At 40.5% G+C, this 18582-nt stretch overlaps 2 protein-coding genes across 3 annotated transcripts in view; one reads left to right on the top strand and one right to left on the bottom strand.

The window, feature by feature from the left end:
• RAB30 (RAB30, member RAS oncogene family) overlaps window positions 1–8509 on the bottom strand; it is a 94009-nt gene extending 85500 nt beyond the window's left edge. For both annotated transcript variants that reach the window (XM_049889639.1, XM_049889638.1), the window contains exon 1: window positions 8269–8509. In XM_049889639.1, coding sequence (XP_049745596.1) covers window positions 8269–8301 — 33 coding nt within the window. In that variant the 5' untranslated portion in view covers window positions 8302–8509. The remainder of the gene's footprint in view (window positions 1–8268) is intronic.
• LOC126078938 (uncharacterized) overlaps window positions 8321–18582 on the top strand; it is a 59286-nt gene continuing 49024 nt past the window's right edge. Inside the window, exons 1-3 of the mRNA XM_049889760.1 lie at window positions 8321–8431; window positions 8549–8763; window positions 9739–9898. Of these exons, the coding sequence (XP_049745717.1) occupies window positions 8321–8431; window positions 8549–8763; window positions 9739–9898 (486 nt within the window). The remainder of the gene's footprint in view (window positions 8432–8548; window positions 8764–9738; window positions 9899–18582) is intronic.

Raw genomic sequence — 18582 nt, 5'->3', positions numbered from 1 at the left:
AGTGTATTTGCACTCCAAAAGACTTGGAGACAGAGACTCAAACAGAAACTTGTACACCAATGTTCATTGTGGCACTATTCACAATAGCCAAAAGGCAGAAACAACCTAAATGCCCATCAACAGATAAATGGATAAACATACATACAATGGAATATTACTCAGCCAGGAGGAGAAACGAAGTCTTGACACATGCTACAATATGAATGGGGAGGGAGAAAAAGGGGAGGGGCATTAACAGTGATAGAAATACTGTGTTGATTAAGGTTTTTTTTTTTTTTAAGGTTAGGGTTGCACAGCCGATTATCATAATTGCTGTCAATAAGTTGTACACCTGTGAGAAGTTAAATTGGCATAAGTTTTGTGATAGACACATTTATAACAACGACAAAAAAAAAAAAAAGAAGAGCTGCTGAGGCTGATTATGTACAACTGAAAACTTCATGGGATTTGGTTTCCTGGTTTGCGGGTTCAGGGTCATGGTTTTGTGGATATCCAGTGAACTGACCTAATGTTTAGTGGCTCTATTCTACCTCCTAGTTCAATGTATAGTGCCCGGGGTCTTAAAAGCTTGCAAGCAGGCATCCAAGGCACAACAATTGGCTTCTATTCACCTGGAACAACAGAGGAAGAAGGAGAGTCAGGAAAAGGAGGAGGAAATGGAATGTGTGGCTAATAGTCTCCATGAACAACTGCCTCCTTTGCCATAAGAACAGAAAAACTAGATGGTACCCTGCTACCATTACTGAACATTTTGATCAAGGACTCCATAGAATAATTCTGATCAGAAAGGGTAAAATGCAGAAAAGAATTCCAAATTCTCATGGACCCCTGACTTACTGGAGCCATGAAGGTTGGATGAATCCCTGAAACTATTGCCCTCAGATAATCTTTAAACCTTAAACCAAAAAGATCCCCTGAAGTCTTCTTAAAACCAAACAATAGCTAAGCTTAACTAGTAAAAAAGGTCTGCCCTGAGCATTGCTCTCTTTTAAGAAATACATGGGATCAAATTGACAACAGCAACTCAAAAGATTAGCTAGGAACCTTAAAAAACCTTAAAAAAAAAAAAACCTTAGGGGGCAGTAAATTTATGTTAATGGGGGAGGAACGACTCAGAAAAGAAGGGTGAGAACGGCTACACAACTCATAGAATGTAATCAATGTCACTAAATGGTACATACAGAAACTGTTGCATTGGTATATGTTTTGCTGTGTATAATCTCAATAACAACAAAATAAATAAAATTTTATATATATCGATGGCACTGGGTATATAAATACGTATATATATATAAAAAAATTTATATATATATATAAAAAATACACACATATAAATGGCTATCATGAGCACCAGCTACACTAGGCATAGTGCCAGGCATTTATAATAAAAAAAAACACACTATCTTATTTAAATCTTACAAAGAAACAGAGATTCAAAGAGGTTAATTAACTTGCCCAAGGATACACACTTTGTGATAGAAGATACAAACCCTTTTCTGAGAAAATAGTGTGCGTGCACATGTGAACTCCATCTCTCTCTCACACACACAATTTAGCATATAATCTCAGATGTTCATAGTCTCCCTGAGTACCCTCCAAGGACAAGTTAAGAACCCCTAATTTAAGCTAATCTTTAGGAGGCCTATGCAGTTTTCAAGGAATTCCTATGGAAAAGAAAATGAAGACAAATGATCTGTAATTCATATAGAATTCCTCCATATTTGGAAATGTTCTTATTTAGGGATGGGCCAATTTAGGGCAATAGTCCTCTAAATTATTATAACATTCTGGAATTTTCTTTTTTTTTTAACTACTCTGCAACAAAACTAAAATATACACAGTTTTTTTATGAAGCTAAATGTATTCTTTTAATTCTAAAATTATACTCCTCCTATGGTTTTTGGTGTTAAATGTCCTTTATTTTATGAGCTGAAAGTGAGAAGAGACACTTTAAAAATATCCCTACTTTAGAAAAATAACTATTGTCAATAGCTCCCCCCATTTTATTTTACTTTTTGTAATTTTACTCCTCTGTAATATTAAAAAGTCTCAAAACCATTGCTTCAGGGAACTCTACAGAGTTAGAATTATTTTTGAGAAGCTAACCAGAATAAAGGAAGTTCAACCCAAAAAGAAACCAGATCTGAAATATTTCTGAATTTCCCTAAAATCACCCACAAGATATCTAAAAGGCTGCAGGTCTCAGAAATGCATTTTAAAGGATGTGTTAAAAGCATTTGACATTTGCATTACTAACTGCCCTCTTCCAAAGTGTTGATATTACCTGTTTTTGAATGAGTCCTTGGTGACTTAGGTTAGTTCACTCAGACAACAAACATTCATGGAGTCTCTAATTTGTGCAAGGCATTCTATCAGGTGCCTGGGAACACAGTCTGGAGAGCTCCTTTGACCTTCATATCTCAGGTCAAATGTCTCTTACCAGTTGGTGGACCCCCGCCCCCACCCCAGGAAGAATGAATGTTCCCTGGGACTGTGCTCTCCCAGCAATGTACGTGTGTCTCTCTGTATGTGATTATTTGTTTGTTTGTCTCCTAAATGCATGATTTTATAAGGATCAGCACAAAGCTGTTTCCTGTGAGATGGAGGTTAAAGATGTCCCAAATGTCCAGCTTTTCCAAATTGCTGTACCACTCTATCATCTCCAACATCAACTACTCCTCCTCCCCTCAGTACTCTCCCTCCCGTCCTTGGGTTCTGTAATTGACCGCAACGTCTCATGGAATGCATGAACTGTATCCAGGAAATGGCTCACACGGTTGTGGACGCTAGCAGGTCCCAAATCTGTGGGTCAGGCATAGGCTTCTCCCAACCCATGTGGCTGCAGAGGCTGATGAATCCAAACCGGCAGGTCAGACCACAGGCTCTGGCTCACCAGGCTAAGGAAGCTGGCAAATTGGGTCAGACAATGGGCTGGTGGCTCACAGGGCTGTGGAGGTCAGTGAATCCAAGAATCAGCAAGTTAGATGGCAGGCTGCTGGTTCAAGTCCCAAGAACCAGAGGTTAGACAACCACGAACCAGACACAGAATCCACATGCAGAGAGAGAGAGCCCCGCCAGGGCACCCACATGTATACTTTGGATGCAGGCCACACCCCAGAAAAGGGCATAACTTGAGTAAGGGTGGCACTTGAGTCATGCCCTCCTGCAAGGCTGTGACTCAAGATACACCCCACACCAATCCTGCCTCATTAACATGTACAGGTTAGGATTCACAACACATAAAATGGAGGGCAACCATACAATACTAGGAATCATAGCCTAGACAAGTTGACACATAATCCCAACCATCAGAGGTTCCACATACCTTATTTGCATGTTGTTGTTGTGTGCCGTTGAGTCGATTCCAACTCATAGAAACCCTATAAGACAGAATAGAACTGCCCTATAGGGTTTCCAAGGAGCAGCTGGTTAATTTGAACTGCTGACCTTTTGGTTAGCAGCCAAGCTCTTAACCACTGCACCACTAGGGCTCCATTTGCAAAGTTCCACTCAGTCATTGTGTGTGAGTCACAAAGACCATGGCTAGAAGGGCCATATTAAGTAATTCATTGCACCACATCTCCCTTACCCGAACAAATTCCTCCAAAGCAGACACTATCTTATTCGGTGTTGTATCTTTAGCACAGAGCCTACCACATAGCTGAGAGATCGGTAGAAATTTGTGTAATAAATGAATTTTACAGATGAGAAAACAGAAGCTTAGAGAGAATGTGACATGTCCAACATCATACAGCTAATAAATAAGCAGTACAGGTCTTAAAAAGCCTCATTCAGAATATTTTTCTACTCTACCATGCTGCATCAACACTGGTTCCCTTCCCATGTTCTCCTTTTCTGTAAATGGCATCACCAGTTGCTCCAGCCAAAAGTTTAAGTCATTATTGGTTCTTTTTCTCCCTGTTCCCACATCCAATCAATCAACAAATCTTACCAACTTTAATTCTCAAATTTAATATCTCTCCAATCTCTTCACTTTTCTCCAAGCCCTCTAACACCACCCTAGATCCGAACCACCTTCACCCCTCACCTAGACTACAATAATAACTTACTACTTGGTCTCCACACATTCACTTTGGCCAGTTCCCTCCTCTAGTTCCTTCTCCACTTAGCAGACAGAATGATGTTGTGTTTATTATAGTTAAAAAATATATATATTTACATATTACAACGTGTGAAAGCTGGAACCTGTGTAAGGTGGAAATCTGTCAGAGAAGGAAAACTCAAATATTTTCCACTAATAGAGAGTGACAGAAAAGTGGCAAGACTGTACCCTGTCAAAGGTGGAAAACCTGTGAGATCCAGAAAAACAAGGCAGTCCTGTCAAGTTCTAGCTCTCACAGGTTTCGCTGCATAAACAAAACAAATTTTTACATGCACAATTCAGTGACATGGATTATGTTCATCATGTTGTACAACTACAGAGTGAGGTTTTTATTATCTATCCAAATATACGGAAACCCTGGTGGCGTAGTAGTTAAGTGCTACAGCTGCTAACCAAAGGATCGGCAGTTCAAATCTGCCAGGCACTCCTTGGAAACTCTATGGGGCAGTTCTACTCTGTCCTATAGGGCCGCTATGAGTCGGAATCGACTCGACGGCACTGGGTTTGTTTTTTTTTGTTTTTATCCAAATATACCATTCATCCAGCTAATTAAAGTCCCACTGCCCTTAGGATAAAGACCAAAATTCACCTGTGGCTTAGAAAGCTGCCCACTCTCCAGCCTCTGCCCACATCTCTAGACCCATTCTTACTTACTCTGACCTTTCTCCCCTTGCTCTGCCCCCATATACTGACTGACCTCTTTTCAAATCCTCATTCCAACACGCCTTTGTACCTTTGAACCTGTAGTTCCCTTTGCCTAAACCCCTTCTTGTCCTCTCTAAGCATCTTCCACCACATCTTGAATGACTCCTACTCATTCTTGAAGTTTCAGTTGAAATGTCACTTCCTACAGGAGAACTTCCCTGATTCCTCCAGACAAGGGGAGAGCCCCATGTTAGTACTCCCTTTCCACCTTGTAGTACATCCCCTTTTGTGAGTAGCATCATCAAACACTTCATTAATCAGTTGTTCAAGATTATCTTCCCTACTAGAATATAAGCTCCCTGAGGGCAAGGGAAGTGTCTTTTCACTGATGTATCCACAGTGATTACCATATAGTAAACAGTTGGTGTAGAGTCCTTTCTGACTCATGGCAACCCCATGTGTGTCAGAAAAGAAATGTGCTCCATAGGGTTTTCAATGGCTGATTTTTCAGAGCAGATCAACAGGCCTTTCTTCCGCGGTGTCTCTGGATATAATCAAACCTCCAACCTTTCAGTTAGCAAGCAAGTATGCTAATTGTTTGTACCACCCAGAGGCTCCTAGCACACAGTAGTTACTCAATTAATATTTATTGTGAAAGTGATAGGATGGGGCCAGAATATACACAGCTATCACATCAGGCCAGGTAAACCATGGGGCAAGGATCCTATACCTTTGCAAATATGTAAACTGAGGCAGAAAGAAATGCACGGTTATCCAAGGTCACAGAAACAGCAGTGACAGGGCCAAATCTGGCCCTCTATTCAGCTCCTAAAACATTAAAAACCCTGAGTGGGTGAGAGAACATTTCAGAAGAAGAAAAACAGAAATACAAAGGTATTGAGAAAGAGGTCTAGGAGGACAGCTTCTGAATCTGTCTGTCACACCAATTGCCCCCAGATGAACAGCGGTTAGACTTCCCATGTGTAGAGAAGCACTGCTGTGAAAAAAACAAACATAACTACCACCGCACCCTTCTCCTTAAGAGATGGGTATAAAATGACAAAGTTCTTTCCTTTACAAAGAAGAAGAAACGACAGGAGGGAAAAGTATCCCCCTAAGTATCTTCAAAAAACAAATGGGCAGTTTGGACACCTGGATCTCTCCTCAGCAATGGACAGGGAACAGGAAGGGGGGTGGGAATGGGGGTGGAAAGAGCCTTCTCACCACTCACTGGAGCATGGATAAGAAAAAAAAAATGTATTAAATGAGGCAGAAGCCATTTGAAGACGGCTTATTCTTTGGGAATTCATGTAAAGCATTTAAAAATTTTGACAACCCATTGGCAGTTAATTCAGGGGCCAGTGAGAGAAAAAGTGGCATGAGCTCAATTACAACATTTATTGTTCACATGCTGCTGGGGCCAAATTATATTTGCCACAGAAACGATGAACCAGGCCAAAGGGTCAGGCCCATTGCCACTAATCCTGCCGAGCACTGACTGCAAGAAAAAGAAAAGGCAAAGCCTCTTCAGAGGGGACTCTGTAGAATAAACAATCTCATGGTGTACACCCACCCTGAGTTCCTGGGTGAGGTGGGAAAGAGGTGGGGAGGTGTTCAGAAATTGGAAAGAGACTCAGAGAAAGAGATGTGATATACAGATGGCAAGGGGGAGATGAAACAGAAAGGAAAAATGAGAATTGCAAATGGAGAGACAGGGAAAGAAACAGAGGAAACGTCAAGAGGCATAGAGGTAAGGGGAAAGATAAGTAGAAGGGAGAAGGGAAGGTCACTCAAAGAGCAGGGAGTGAGCAGAAGAAAGAAGTAGGGAGAGGCAAAGGCAGAGACAGTCCTTTCACAAATCCAAAAGCTGCCCACTCCATCCCAATAAATCATCCTACTACAAAGCCCATACAATGGACTGTCCTTTGCATTCTGGCAGACCAAAAAAAAACAAACCCATTACTGTCGAGTTGAATTCTAACTCATAGGGACCTTATAGAGCTGCCCCCACAGAGTTTCCAAGACTGTAAATCTTTCCAGAAGCAGACTGCCCTGTCTTTCTCCCGCTTGCATTCCGTAGCTAGCAGCATTTAACGAAGTATCACTCAGCTGCAACTCTGGAATCCTAAGGGTCTGAATTTAAAATGAACAAAATTGCTTCAGCAGCAAAAGACAGTCCACAGTGACTTTCCCCCACTGTCCGACTAGGCTAGGAAAAGGCTTAGCATTTTAGAGTTAAGCATAGAATTCTCTGGCATTTCTGCTTCTTTTGACATTCCAAAAGGGGGTGTGATTGACCCCAGGTCCATTCATTTCCAAGGCTGTAGATCTCTTAGCTAAGACTGGCTCCATCTGTTCTGGAGCCAGCCAGCTGTTTGTCTTAAACTAACATATTTATTGTACTAATCATCCCTGCAACTCTTACGAGAGTCAACATCATACAATTCAGAATGCCTTCTGTTAAATGCGTCAGTGTGGTTAAAAGACAAAACAAACAAAAAACAAAACAAACCCACTACTATGCTCTTTGGTTTCCCTCGCCAGGGTCACTCTTCCGTGAGCACCTTTCAATACTGGCAAATGAAGGTTAAGGGCACTTCTAACTTTATCTCTAACCTGTTCAAATGAACCTGGGTTTCCCTAATCGATCCTTTCTCCATACTGTTACTTGTGACTGGGACTGTGCCTCAGGAAAAACGGCAGCTCATTGTGGTACCATTGTCAGTGGCAAGTCGCCTTTTGCAGTGTAATTTAAAACACTGGCAAAAGCACCAATCTGTCGGATTCACTTCGAAACAATCCTGAAATCCTGCAATCGGGAGACGGGAAAATACTTAACAAAAATGCTGCCTCTAGCAGCCTAACAGAACCTTCCTCAGACATGTGAAATGTTTCTGACTGGAGCGGAGTGCACCATTAAAGGACACTGTCACCTCAAATCAGTAGAAAAAGCTAGGCAAACGACACAGACCCACACTCATAAAATAATAAGCCCCACAAAACTTAACCTACTCAGAAGAAGCACTCTAGTCTTAAAAATAGAGTGTGCTCGCCCAAGCGACACAGAAATGCTCTAAAGTAGTGTGACCACATTAAATCACTGTCTCCATTTCATTTCTCCCCACGCATCACCCCTTTCCACTCAAACCTCAGCACTCGGACCGTACGTGACAGGACTGCAGCCCCCCATCTCAGCCTTCCTCTGATTTTTCAAGAGCACTTCCCAACATCCTGCTCAGCCCAGCCCCCCTCTCCCAGTCTCAAAAAGGTTGAGGGGAGTTGCGACTAGGGGAATTGGCAGGCACTCGTCGTCCGGCAGGGGAAGGTTGCTGGAGTTGTTCTTTGCAGTCACCCAAATTGCACAGAGCTTTTCCCTCAGCAGCGCCTACAAGCACCACAACCTCCAATCCCTCCCACCCCACCTTACCAAAAGAAAGGCTTGAGAACTAAGCGGGATGAATAACTTGGTAGAACCATTTGAAAAAATCACTTCTACTCACCTGGTTTGGGATCTTTCTCCCCACCCCAGGCATAAACAGAAGTGATGTGCGAATGACTCACGCACGCAAGGGAAGGTGTTGCGATGTCCTAAATCCAAGGGCTGGAGCCAGTTCCTGCCCTGGTGCTGCTGCACTCTTAGCTCAGCTGGAGCGATCAGCAATCGCAAGCCCAGCAGCAACAGCAGCAGCAGCAGCAGCAGAGCAGCAGGGGGGGTGGATAGATCTTAGCACAATGAATGCAGTGGGGTTTTTGCAATGACATCATCCTTCTGTCCAAAAGGCCCCCAATAGCCATGCTCAGGGGCGGTGCATTCTGGGAATTGTAGTCTTCTTAGAGCTTGGCGGGACACAGAGACTATCCCCAGAACTACAATGCCCAAAATGCGCCAAGGTCGGACGCGCCCTGAGCCAGCGAAGGGGACTCGGCCGCCATATTAGGAGTGCTGGGACGATTCACCGGAGCCGCACTGAGGTTTTAGGGAACGCGGGAACCAGGTGATGGTATGGTGGGAACGGTGAGATGGAGGATGAGTCTATAAGAAAGCTTAGGCTACGAACCTCCGAACCTAGGAGCTGGGGGTGGCGGCCGCTCTGGGGGTTGATGGAGGGTGAGTCCGAAGCCGGCGTCGCAGCCTCTTGGGCCAAATGGGCTTCGGCCTCACGGTCGGGTGGGGTTGCATACCGCCCTGAGCCTCTTTCTCTATTTTATAACTGTTTGAGGAAGTCGGTTTATTTCTGGGATTGGAGCATCATTTCGACTGACTAACGGAACCGTCGAGGCGGTTAGTGTCTTTGTGGGGTTGCGAGGACCTCGGGCGGCGACCTTCGTCTTTTCGTCCGAGAAGCAGGCAGCCTACTGCGGAATCGAGATATCTTTTCCCAATTGTATTTTTTCTCTTCACGACATTTATTCTCCCTCTCCTCAAGGTTCCGAACCTTCCCTCTGATTTTTTTCGTATAAGAACTGTTTGCAAACGGGTCCAGAGAAATCGATGTTGGAAGGTAGCCATGCTGGAAAGGGACGAAGCTTTCGCTCTGCAGTTAAGGAAAGATAAGGAGAGGCCTAAAGAGTTAACACGCACGGTTTAAAACGGCGTCTTCATACCCGCCAGCGAAAGCAGGGAGTTGTAGAAAGGGGAGATGAGATTCTTGATGATAGGTGGACCGGTGACTGGCGATCGGTGCCGGAGTAACGCTGATTCTTGGATAAACCTAGAGTGTGTGCTAAATTACTGCTGAGACCAGATAGGTGGGCAGTGCTTTGGGATGAATCTCCAGTTTACTTTAAATTATATTTAGTGTTGAGTTTGTGGTACTTCAAATATATGATTGCCATAGGGACTGATTTTTTTAACTAACTGAAACCAAAGTTACTGATCCTTAAACTATTTTTCCCGGTACCTCAAACCAAACTGTTTTTTTTTCCCAATTGTGTTGCTAATACGATACTGTGTTTTTCTTCTTTTTCAGAGTCTGTCTACACTATGGAAAAATGGGAAATTTTTTCCTCCTGAGTGTGTCTGAAGGGTTAAAAATGCTGATACTCACTGTGCTGTTCTTTCCCCCTTCCCTTTTGCACTTTATTCTGAAAACAAAATTACTAACCACTTATTTTTCATCATCAGTGAAGGTATGCACTTCAACTCTGTTAGGAGTTAATAAAATTGCAGTGATAAATAGATTCTGATCCTTTTATCAAAGGATGACTAGACAGTGATGAGGAAAAAAAAAGTCTTAAATGTCTGTCAGCTGTATGCAGATGGTAACTTCAAAAACAATTTTATGAAGAATTATGTCATATTTCTTGGAACAAGTTACAATATGAGTGGTTTTGTTTCATTTTAAAGCAAAGGCAGTATGTGTTCGCGTCATTTATCAATGAATACAACAATGGAAAAGGCTCATAAAATATTTCTTATCAAAAAGAACCTTGCAGGTAATGGTGGTAAGTATAGGAAAAGGAACAAAATGTTTTCTGTTTTCTTTCTGATTTTTGATTTAAAATTAAATTTTAAACATAAGAGATAAAATAGACTCCACAGATTTACATTTCAGCTTAGTTTCAAACTTGTTATTTTTTTTTAAGGGGTAGTGTTTCAGAAGTGTTCTTGCATTTTATGTTATACAAACTTGCGAATCTTACTCATTTTATAAACTGTTCCTTTATAGAAGCAGTAACCTCAGAGTTACAGTGGAAGACAAATTTGTTTCAGAGGGGGCAGCAAGAGATTGCTCGTAACTCTTGTGTGCAAGAAGTGAGATCTATATAATACAGTGATTGCCAGAATTTGTCATGTGTTTAGGCGATTGGAAGTTTTTCAGCCTTACATCCAATGAAAATCTAACCATAATGAAATGAAACAGATCTATCTAATATCTGAGAAAAGACTCCTTGATTTATTCCTTATCTTTTAAAAAAGGCCTGCACTACTCATTAATCATTTCATTTACAAAATTAATATTAGAGAAGTTGCTAATGCCAGCTTCTGAGAGAATGAGCTCAGTGTCCCAGAGAGAGATGAGGAAAACTTTGTAAAAGTGAAACTAAAAATGCCTTAGGGAGATAAAACAACCTATATTCTTTCATCTCTCAAAATACAAAAATAATTTGTATTATAATTAATACGTAGCTCATAAAAGAGTATGGAGTCAGTTGCTTTTACAGCAAGAGATTTTTCAGCAGGGGTAATCATCAGGATCACTTACAGAACTCTAGAAATAGATAGCTGTTACCCACCCCATTCCCATTTAATTATTGGTTGCAAGTGGGTATTGTGTATTTTTTTAAAGTACAGGTAAGTCTATAAGGTTTGGGTGGAGTAGTCCATTACATCTTATATTTGTGATTTTGTAGTGTGTCATACTAGTAATAACAAAAGTTTTGGCAAAGATTTTAGGTTTCTGTTATATGGGGTTTGTTTAGTACAGTTTTTCTTCTACCATACTAATGCATACATGCTTTCTGTTCTCCATGAGTGAACTGAAAATGAGTAGATGAGTTCACCTGGAGCTCAGTTTACATTTACACTTGACAGTTGAGGAATGGGGGTTGGGGAATCTATCCTAGACTTAAAAGTATCATGATACCCTGGATATTTCTTAGAGTGAGACTTTAGTACTAAGAAAACCTGATTACGGAACACTTAATCAGCAAGAAGTCCCTGGGTGGTACAAACTCTGGGCTGCTAACGCAAAGGTTGGAAGTTCAAGTCTACCCCGAGGCACTTAGGAAGAAAGACCTGGCAATCTGTGTCTGAAAAATCACCAGTCGAAAACCCTATGGAATACATTTCTGTTCTGACACATGGGGTTCCATGAGTCAGAGTCAACTTGATGCAGTTTTTTTTTTTTTTTTTTTTGAGAACATATGCTAAATCCACACTTTCTACATGTACAATTTAGTGACATTGATTACATTCTTCAAGTTGTATAACCGTCCTCACCCTTTTCTGAGTAGTTCCTTACCTGTTAACAAACTCACTGTCCTCTAAGATTCCTGCCATGATCTTTTGAGTTGCTGTTGTCAGTTTGATATCATATTTAAAAAAAAATAAAACCAAACCCATTGCCATCAAGTCAATCCGCCAACCTTATCAACCCTATAGGAAGGACAGAGTAGAACTGCCCCATAGGGTTTCCAAGATGCAGCTGGTAGATTTGAACTGCCAGTCTTTTGGTTAGCAGTGAAACTTTTAACCACTGCTCCACCAGGACTGCTGATCCTGTATAGATAGAACTTTAAAGAGCATAATGCTGAAGGCAGGCACTTTTTCACTAATTAAGCTTAACTCTCAATTTGATTTTAAAAAGACTTCAGGGGATGTTTAAGGTTTAATGATTGTCTCAGGGCAGTAATTTCAGGGTTTCATCGAACCTCCAGAAGATGTAACTTAACTATTAACAGCTCCATGCTATGATAAAATGTATAATAAAGCTGCTCAGATATTTAAAAGTATATAGAAAGAAGTAACAAGGTATTATATTTTTTTAGAATTCTCTGAAAATAGTCTTTTTAATTTACTATGTCTCCGTGAAAGAATTTTCCTCAAGACCTCTTTGTTGGTGAATCTGATTTTTAATAACTCCTTTCCTTGCTCTAAATCCCTAAATTTTTTTAAAAAATTGGTGTTAGCTTAGTATTCTTGGTACTTGGGTGTAATAGACTATCTTAAGTCATATAGATCTTTTAGAGCCAAGAATAGAATCTTATAAATCATTTAACCCATGTTTTACAGGTGAAGAAATGGGCAAAGTGAGACAAAGGACTTTGCCTGTGGTCACACCACATGCTAGTGGCATGGGACTAGAGCCTAGCTCTGTTGCCTGTTCAATGTCTTTAATGTTACAACAAGCTTTCTGTTTCTCTTTATTTAAGCCTTAGATTTTGTTTTGTTGTTGTTGTTGTTTTTGCCTTCATAATACCCTAGGATTTTATATTCTTGTATAATAAATTTAGCTCAGTATGTAGTTGATTTTAATGGTGGAATCGCTGGCAATTTTTAAAATAGTGGTGCACATAAAACATGCATTATATTTTAGTTAATGTTTCAACCCAGAAATTTACATTTCTCTATAATAGAGTAAACAGTTGCCTCTTGAGTTTGAGCTTCACATATTTTAGAGTGGTGTTAATAAACTGTTATTCAAGATGGCTTCATACAAGTATTTAATATTCAAGGCTTCCTCTTTAAGGAAATGGACTAGTTAAGTGACTTGATATCACACAGGTAATATCTCACATATTCCTTTTCCCATCAAGTACACTGTCATACGATCTTACTAACAGTTTACCTCTTCCAAAGTAAAACTAAAGCTGTATGAAGTGTTTTTCACACATATCAGTAATCCTGAGGTGAATCAAAGGTAGAAAACCATGGCTGCATCCTATTATTTTGCCGTTGTAAATGTAGGTGAGTGTTTTCTAGGGAGTCAGTATAGTTTTAGGTTTCTGGAGACACAATTTGTCCTGTGGTCACTTTTTAAGTTGCTACATTTCTTAATAATAGTGTTAAAATGAAATCGTTAATCAAGGTTTACTTGAAGATGGGTTGGTAGCACTATAGAGAATGGAGTATAATTTAGTAGTTTGAGGGCCACTGGGATTAGTCTTTTCATTAATAATTACACACCTTGGCTTGCTCTGTAGGTCCTTACTGCCAAACTTTCCAAGTTTTTGACAAAGGTAAAGTCCTAGATGTAAATGCAGGCCAGTAGAGTCTGTGGCTGTCCGGTGATGAAGTTCATGCCAGTGGTTAGTGTTGGAGAACTTGCCTTGGAGACAGACCTTATTAGATAGAGTTTCTTAATGCAGTTTAGACTTTAAAAGGTTTCTTGTTTGGTGCTTGTGCTACTAACTGGCTCTGCCACTGTAGTCACATCATTTTGCTTCTCTGCATCAGTATCATTTTAAAAAAAAAAAAAAAACGTTGCCGTCAAGTAGATTCCAACTCATGGCAATCCTTTAGGACAGGGTAGGACTGCTCCATAGAGTTTCCAAGGAGCGCCCGGTGGATTCAAACCGCTGACCTTTTGGTTAGCAGCAGTAGCACTTAATCACTACATCGCCAGGGTTTCCATTTAGAAAGTTACAATGCGCTAGGGTTTCTTTTAGGTCTGAATTCCTTGACTTAATAAATTTGTGTGGGGTCTGTATGTTCAATATATGCTATAACATTCTTTTGTCCATAACTGCTGAAGAATAAGGATGGAACCCAAGAGAACAAGCATTTAAAATTAAAATAGTACCAGGATTCAAACACTTAATAGGCCTAGCCCACTTCTTGGAGGAATGAGGCACTCTTGGAGATGGGATGTGAAGACTGACTTTAGTGTTTTGGAGACCGTAATTAATTCATATCAGGGACTGGGATTTCCGTTCTTTCAGTTTTCCATCTTAAATGACTCGCTCAACGTCACATTAGCCAGTAAGCAAACCATGGGCCTAGCTTGTGTTTACTTATTGTGCACAATGTCACGTTTGTATCATCTGAAAAACAGGTGAAATTGTGCACTGCAGATTAGTAAGTAAACACAAGCCTGTGTATACTTTGCTTATTGGGTAATCCATCCCTACTTAGTATCACAAAACTTAGCAAAATTCTAAGCCCCAGTAGTAGTAGAAGCCTCACCAGGGGTGTAAAACCCATGTAAAAGCATTTAGCAGAGGGATTGGTATATGGTAAGTGTATCTTAATTATCTAGTACCCTGAGGGCAATGATAACCTCAAAGGTACTATTTCAACAAAATCTGTAAATCAAACTTGGATGGCAAGTTCTTGTCAGAATACAACTGCATTATTTGATACAGTAGGAAAGGATAGCGATCTTTTCCACCCTATACCACGTGAAGAATGACATTCTTGTTACTAAGGTGTAGTACCTGAGGTGGCTGAAGTCCCTCCCTCCCTCCCCCCGAAGTTTGCATATCAGTGAGAAATTCTGCCCTTGTAGCTTAAGAAACCCTGCAGTTGACTATGCAAATCAGGCCCCCTCTTCGTTGAGAACCACTGTCATTAATACTGTAGATGAAAATGTTAATGATGTTCTAAATTATGGGAGGGATGGCAGTTAGAGAAGTGTTTCATACCTCGTTCTAAAATAATATTCCAAGCGATGAAGTTTGAGAAAATAGCTTTCTGTTGTCTGCCTTTGAGTACCCCTCTTCTAAAGTAGAATCAATTTTCTTAGCTGCCTCAGAAATGAAATGCCACCAACCAACAGTATACATTTTTGTAAATTGACACAGATGAGTATGTCACACAGTTCGACACTTGAGCTTTTCTCTAGGGAAATTTTTTCATTTCCAACAGTAAGAGGAAACTAACCCTTCAAATTTTAAACATTTTTACTTTTGAGTTGTCAGTACACAGGGAACTAAAAGTCCCAACTGTTGTGTTTGTAACAAGTTATAATTTTGGCTGCTGGATTTAATATGTCAGTAAAGATGAATACAGTAATCAGGACTTGAGAATCCATTAGTTCTATGTTAATGGATACTTAATCGGAAAAGTGAGTTTATCCTATGGGTTTTTTTCCTCAGTTTTTAACAGGATTGGATACTTAGAGTGGCACTAGAAAACTGCAAAAGTATTGAAGGTGAGCTTTAAATGTACTCATGAATATAGTCACTTAAGGCTATTCAAACTGCGGAGATGCTCATTTGTAAGCAATTATTTAGGCAGTTATTCTTAATTTGATGTAGAATTTTTGTGGGTGCAATCTGTACTTGAAGTTGCTGTGAAGGTTAATTTTTAGTGAGCTGTGTCTTCAGACATTTCAGGGAGCATTTGTCGCAGTCCTCTTGACATCTAACCCCTGATCTGATGAATTTAACACAGAGGTCCTTATCGCATAAGGGGCTTGTTTGAGCTCCTGTACCAGTAAGGGTAAAATTCAATAACTAATCCTGGATGTAATCTAGTGATAATGTATATTAAGACTTTGAGCCAAAATAAAGCTTAGCTTTCCTCTATTCTTCCCCACCAGACTTGTTAGGTGCCATCGAGTCGGTTCCCACTCATAGCGACCCTTTGTACCACAGAACGAAACACTACCTGGTCATGCACCATGCTCACAGTTGTTATGCTTGAGCCCATTGTTGCAGCCACTGTGTCAGTCCATCTTGTTGAGGGCCTTCCTCTTTTCTGTCAACCCTGCACTTTGCCAAGCATGATGTCCTTCTCCAGGGAGTGATCCCTCCTGACAACATGTCCAAAGTATGTAAGATGCAGCCTCGCCATCCATGCTTCTAAGGAGTGTTCTGGTTGTATTGCCATTAGTGTTCTTAGGTGCCGTCGAGTTGGTTCCGACTCATAGCGACCCTATACACAACAGGATGAAACACTGCCCGGTCCTGCGCCATCCTCACAATCGTTCTTATGCTTGAGCTTGTTGCAGCCACCGTGTCCATCCATCTCGTTGAGGGTCTTCTTCTTTTCCGCTGACCCTGTACTCTGCCAAGCATGATGTCCTTCTCTAGGGACTGATCCCTCCTGACAACATGTCCAAAGTATGTAAGGCACAGTCTCTCCATCCTTGCCTCTAAGGAGCATTCTGGCAGCACTTCTGCCAAGACAGATTTGTTCCATTCTTTTGGCGGTCCATGGTATATTCAATGTTCTTTGCCAACACCACAATTCAGAGGCGTCAACTCTTGGGTCTTCCTTATTGTCCAGCTTTCACATGCATATGATGTGATTGAAAATAGCATGGCTTGGGTCAGGCGCACCTTAGTCCTCAGGGTGACATCTCTGCTCTTCAACACTTTGAAGAGGTCCTTTGCAGCAGATTTGCCCAATGCAGTGTGTCTTTTGATTTGACTGCCGCTTCCATGGCTGTTGATTGTGCATCCAAGTAAAATGAAATCCTTGACAACTTCAATCTTTTCTCCGTTTATCATGATGTTGCTCACTGGTCCAGTTGTGAGGATTTTTGTTTTCTTTATGTTGAGGTGTAATCCATACTGAAGGCTGTGGTCTTTGATCTGCATTCGTAAGTGCTTCAAGTCCTCTTCACTTTCAGCAAGCAAGGTTGTGTCGTCTGCATAACGTGGGTTGTTAATGAGTCTTTCTCCAATCTTAATGCCCCGTTCTTCATATAGTCCAGCCTCTCGTATTATTTGTTCAGCATACAGATTAAATAGGTATAGTGAAAGAATACAACCCTGACACACACCTTTCCTGACTTTAAGCCAATCAGTATCCCCTTGTTCTGTCCAAATAACTGCTTCTTGATCCATGTAAAGGTTCCTCATGAGCACAATTAAGTGTTCTGGGATTCCCCACAGTCCAATGCCTTTGCATAGTCAATAAAACACAGGTAAACATCCTTCTGGTATTCTCTGCTTTCAGCAAGGATCCATCTGACATCAGCAATAATATCTCTGGTTCCACGTCCTCTTCTGAAACCATCCCGAATTTCTGGCAGTTCCCTGTCAATATACTGCCGCAGCTGTTTTTGAATCATCTTCAGCAAAATTTTGCTTGTGTGTGATATTAACGATATTGTATAATTTATGCATTCGGTTGGATCACCGAATTGGGATTAGGCATAAATATGGATCTCTTCCAGTCAGTTGGCCAGGAAGCTGTCTTCCATATTTCTTGACATAGACAAGTGAGCACTTCCAGCGCTGCATCTCTTTGTTGCAACATCTCAATTGATATTCCATCAATTCCTGGAGCCTTGTTTTTCGCCAGTGCCTTCAGAGCAGCTTGTAATTCTTCAGTACCATTAGTTCCTGATCATATGCCACCTCTTGAAATGGTTGAGTATCGACTAATTCTTTTTGGTATAATGAGTCTGTGTATACACAGAGCCATTAGTGTAGTATTGATTAAATGGGGTTCTTTATAGTTTCTTCAGTTGTCCCCATCAGACTGGAAAGTGTTTATTTTCTTGCTTCAATATCAGCAGATGTAGATCTATTGTGAATGTTTTGATTGCTTTGTATTCAAGACAAAAACAAGTTTTAAAATATGTGGAAGTAAATTGCTTTTTGTTTTTGCCTTAAAGTGTTGTGTTGAAATATGCTATTGAAAATAACATTGATATAGTAGAACACTTTACAGCTACAATACTGTAAATAAGATGTTACATAACCGTAATACAAGTGACCCATGTTGAGTTGAAATCAGTTTGACAGCAGTAAGCTTATGCTGTTAAATGGAATACTGACAACTAGAGTGGCACAACACTCTGTCTTAGCAGTTGAGAAATGTAGTAAACGTTGTTACTTTTAATAATTAACTGTTTACATTTGTTTTTGCATTTAATTGATAATCTTAATGAAAAAAATCTCTTATTTCAACCCTTTATTTACTGTGTATATCTCTAATGTCAAGCATTATGCTTCTGCTTGAGTTTCGGTCCCTGGCTGGTATTGTGCAGTATTCATGTTTGTGTGTTTTTCTAAACTTGTTAGCTTCTTTGTTTCTTAATGCTTCTAAGACAGTTCTTGAGCAATTTCCTATTGCTTTTCAACTGGTGGTGTATTTCCTTGAGATGGGTTGTTGGGTTTTCTTATTTTCCAGAGAAATATTCTCTCCATTTTCATCTTGCTTATTTTTAGATCCTGGTTAGCATTAGTTGCATTTCTCAGTTGCTAGGTGGAAAATCTAAGAATTAATGAAGTGCTGAGGAGAAATCATATTCCAGGGGTTTGAGGAGTGAATGAATGAGAAGTGGGGAAAGAAGTTGGAGTTGAGTGTAGATAACTACTTTTAAGAAGTTGGTGAAGGAAGCAAGAAATACGGGTTAGTAAAGAGCATGTAGGATTGAAAGGATTTATTTGAAGTGGAGGAGAGGAATAAGTAC

Source organism: Elephas maximus, chromosome 7, assembly GCF_024166365.1.
Source record: "Elephas maximus indicus isolate mEleMax1 chromosome 7, mEleMax1 primary haplotype, whole genome shotgun sequence".
NCBI lineage: Eukaryota > Metazoa > Chordata > Mammalia > Proboscidea > Elephantidae > Elephas > Elephas maximus.
This window is presented reverse-complemented; position numbering and strand designations above follow the sequence as displayed.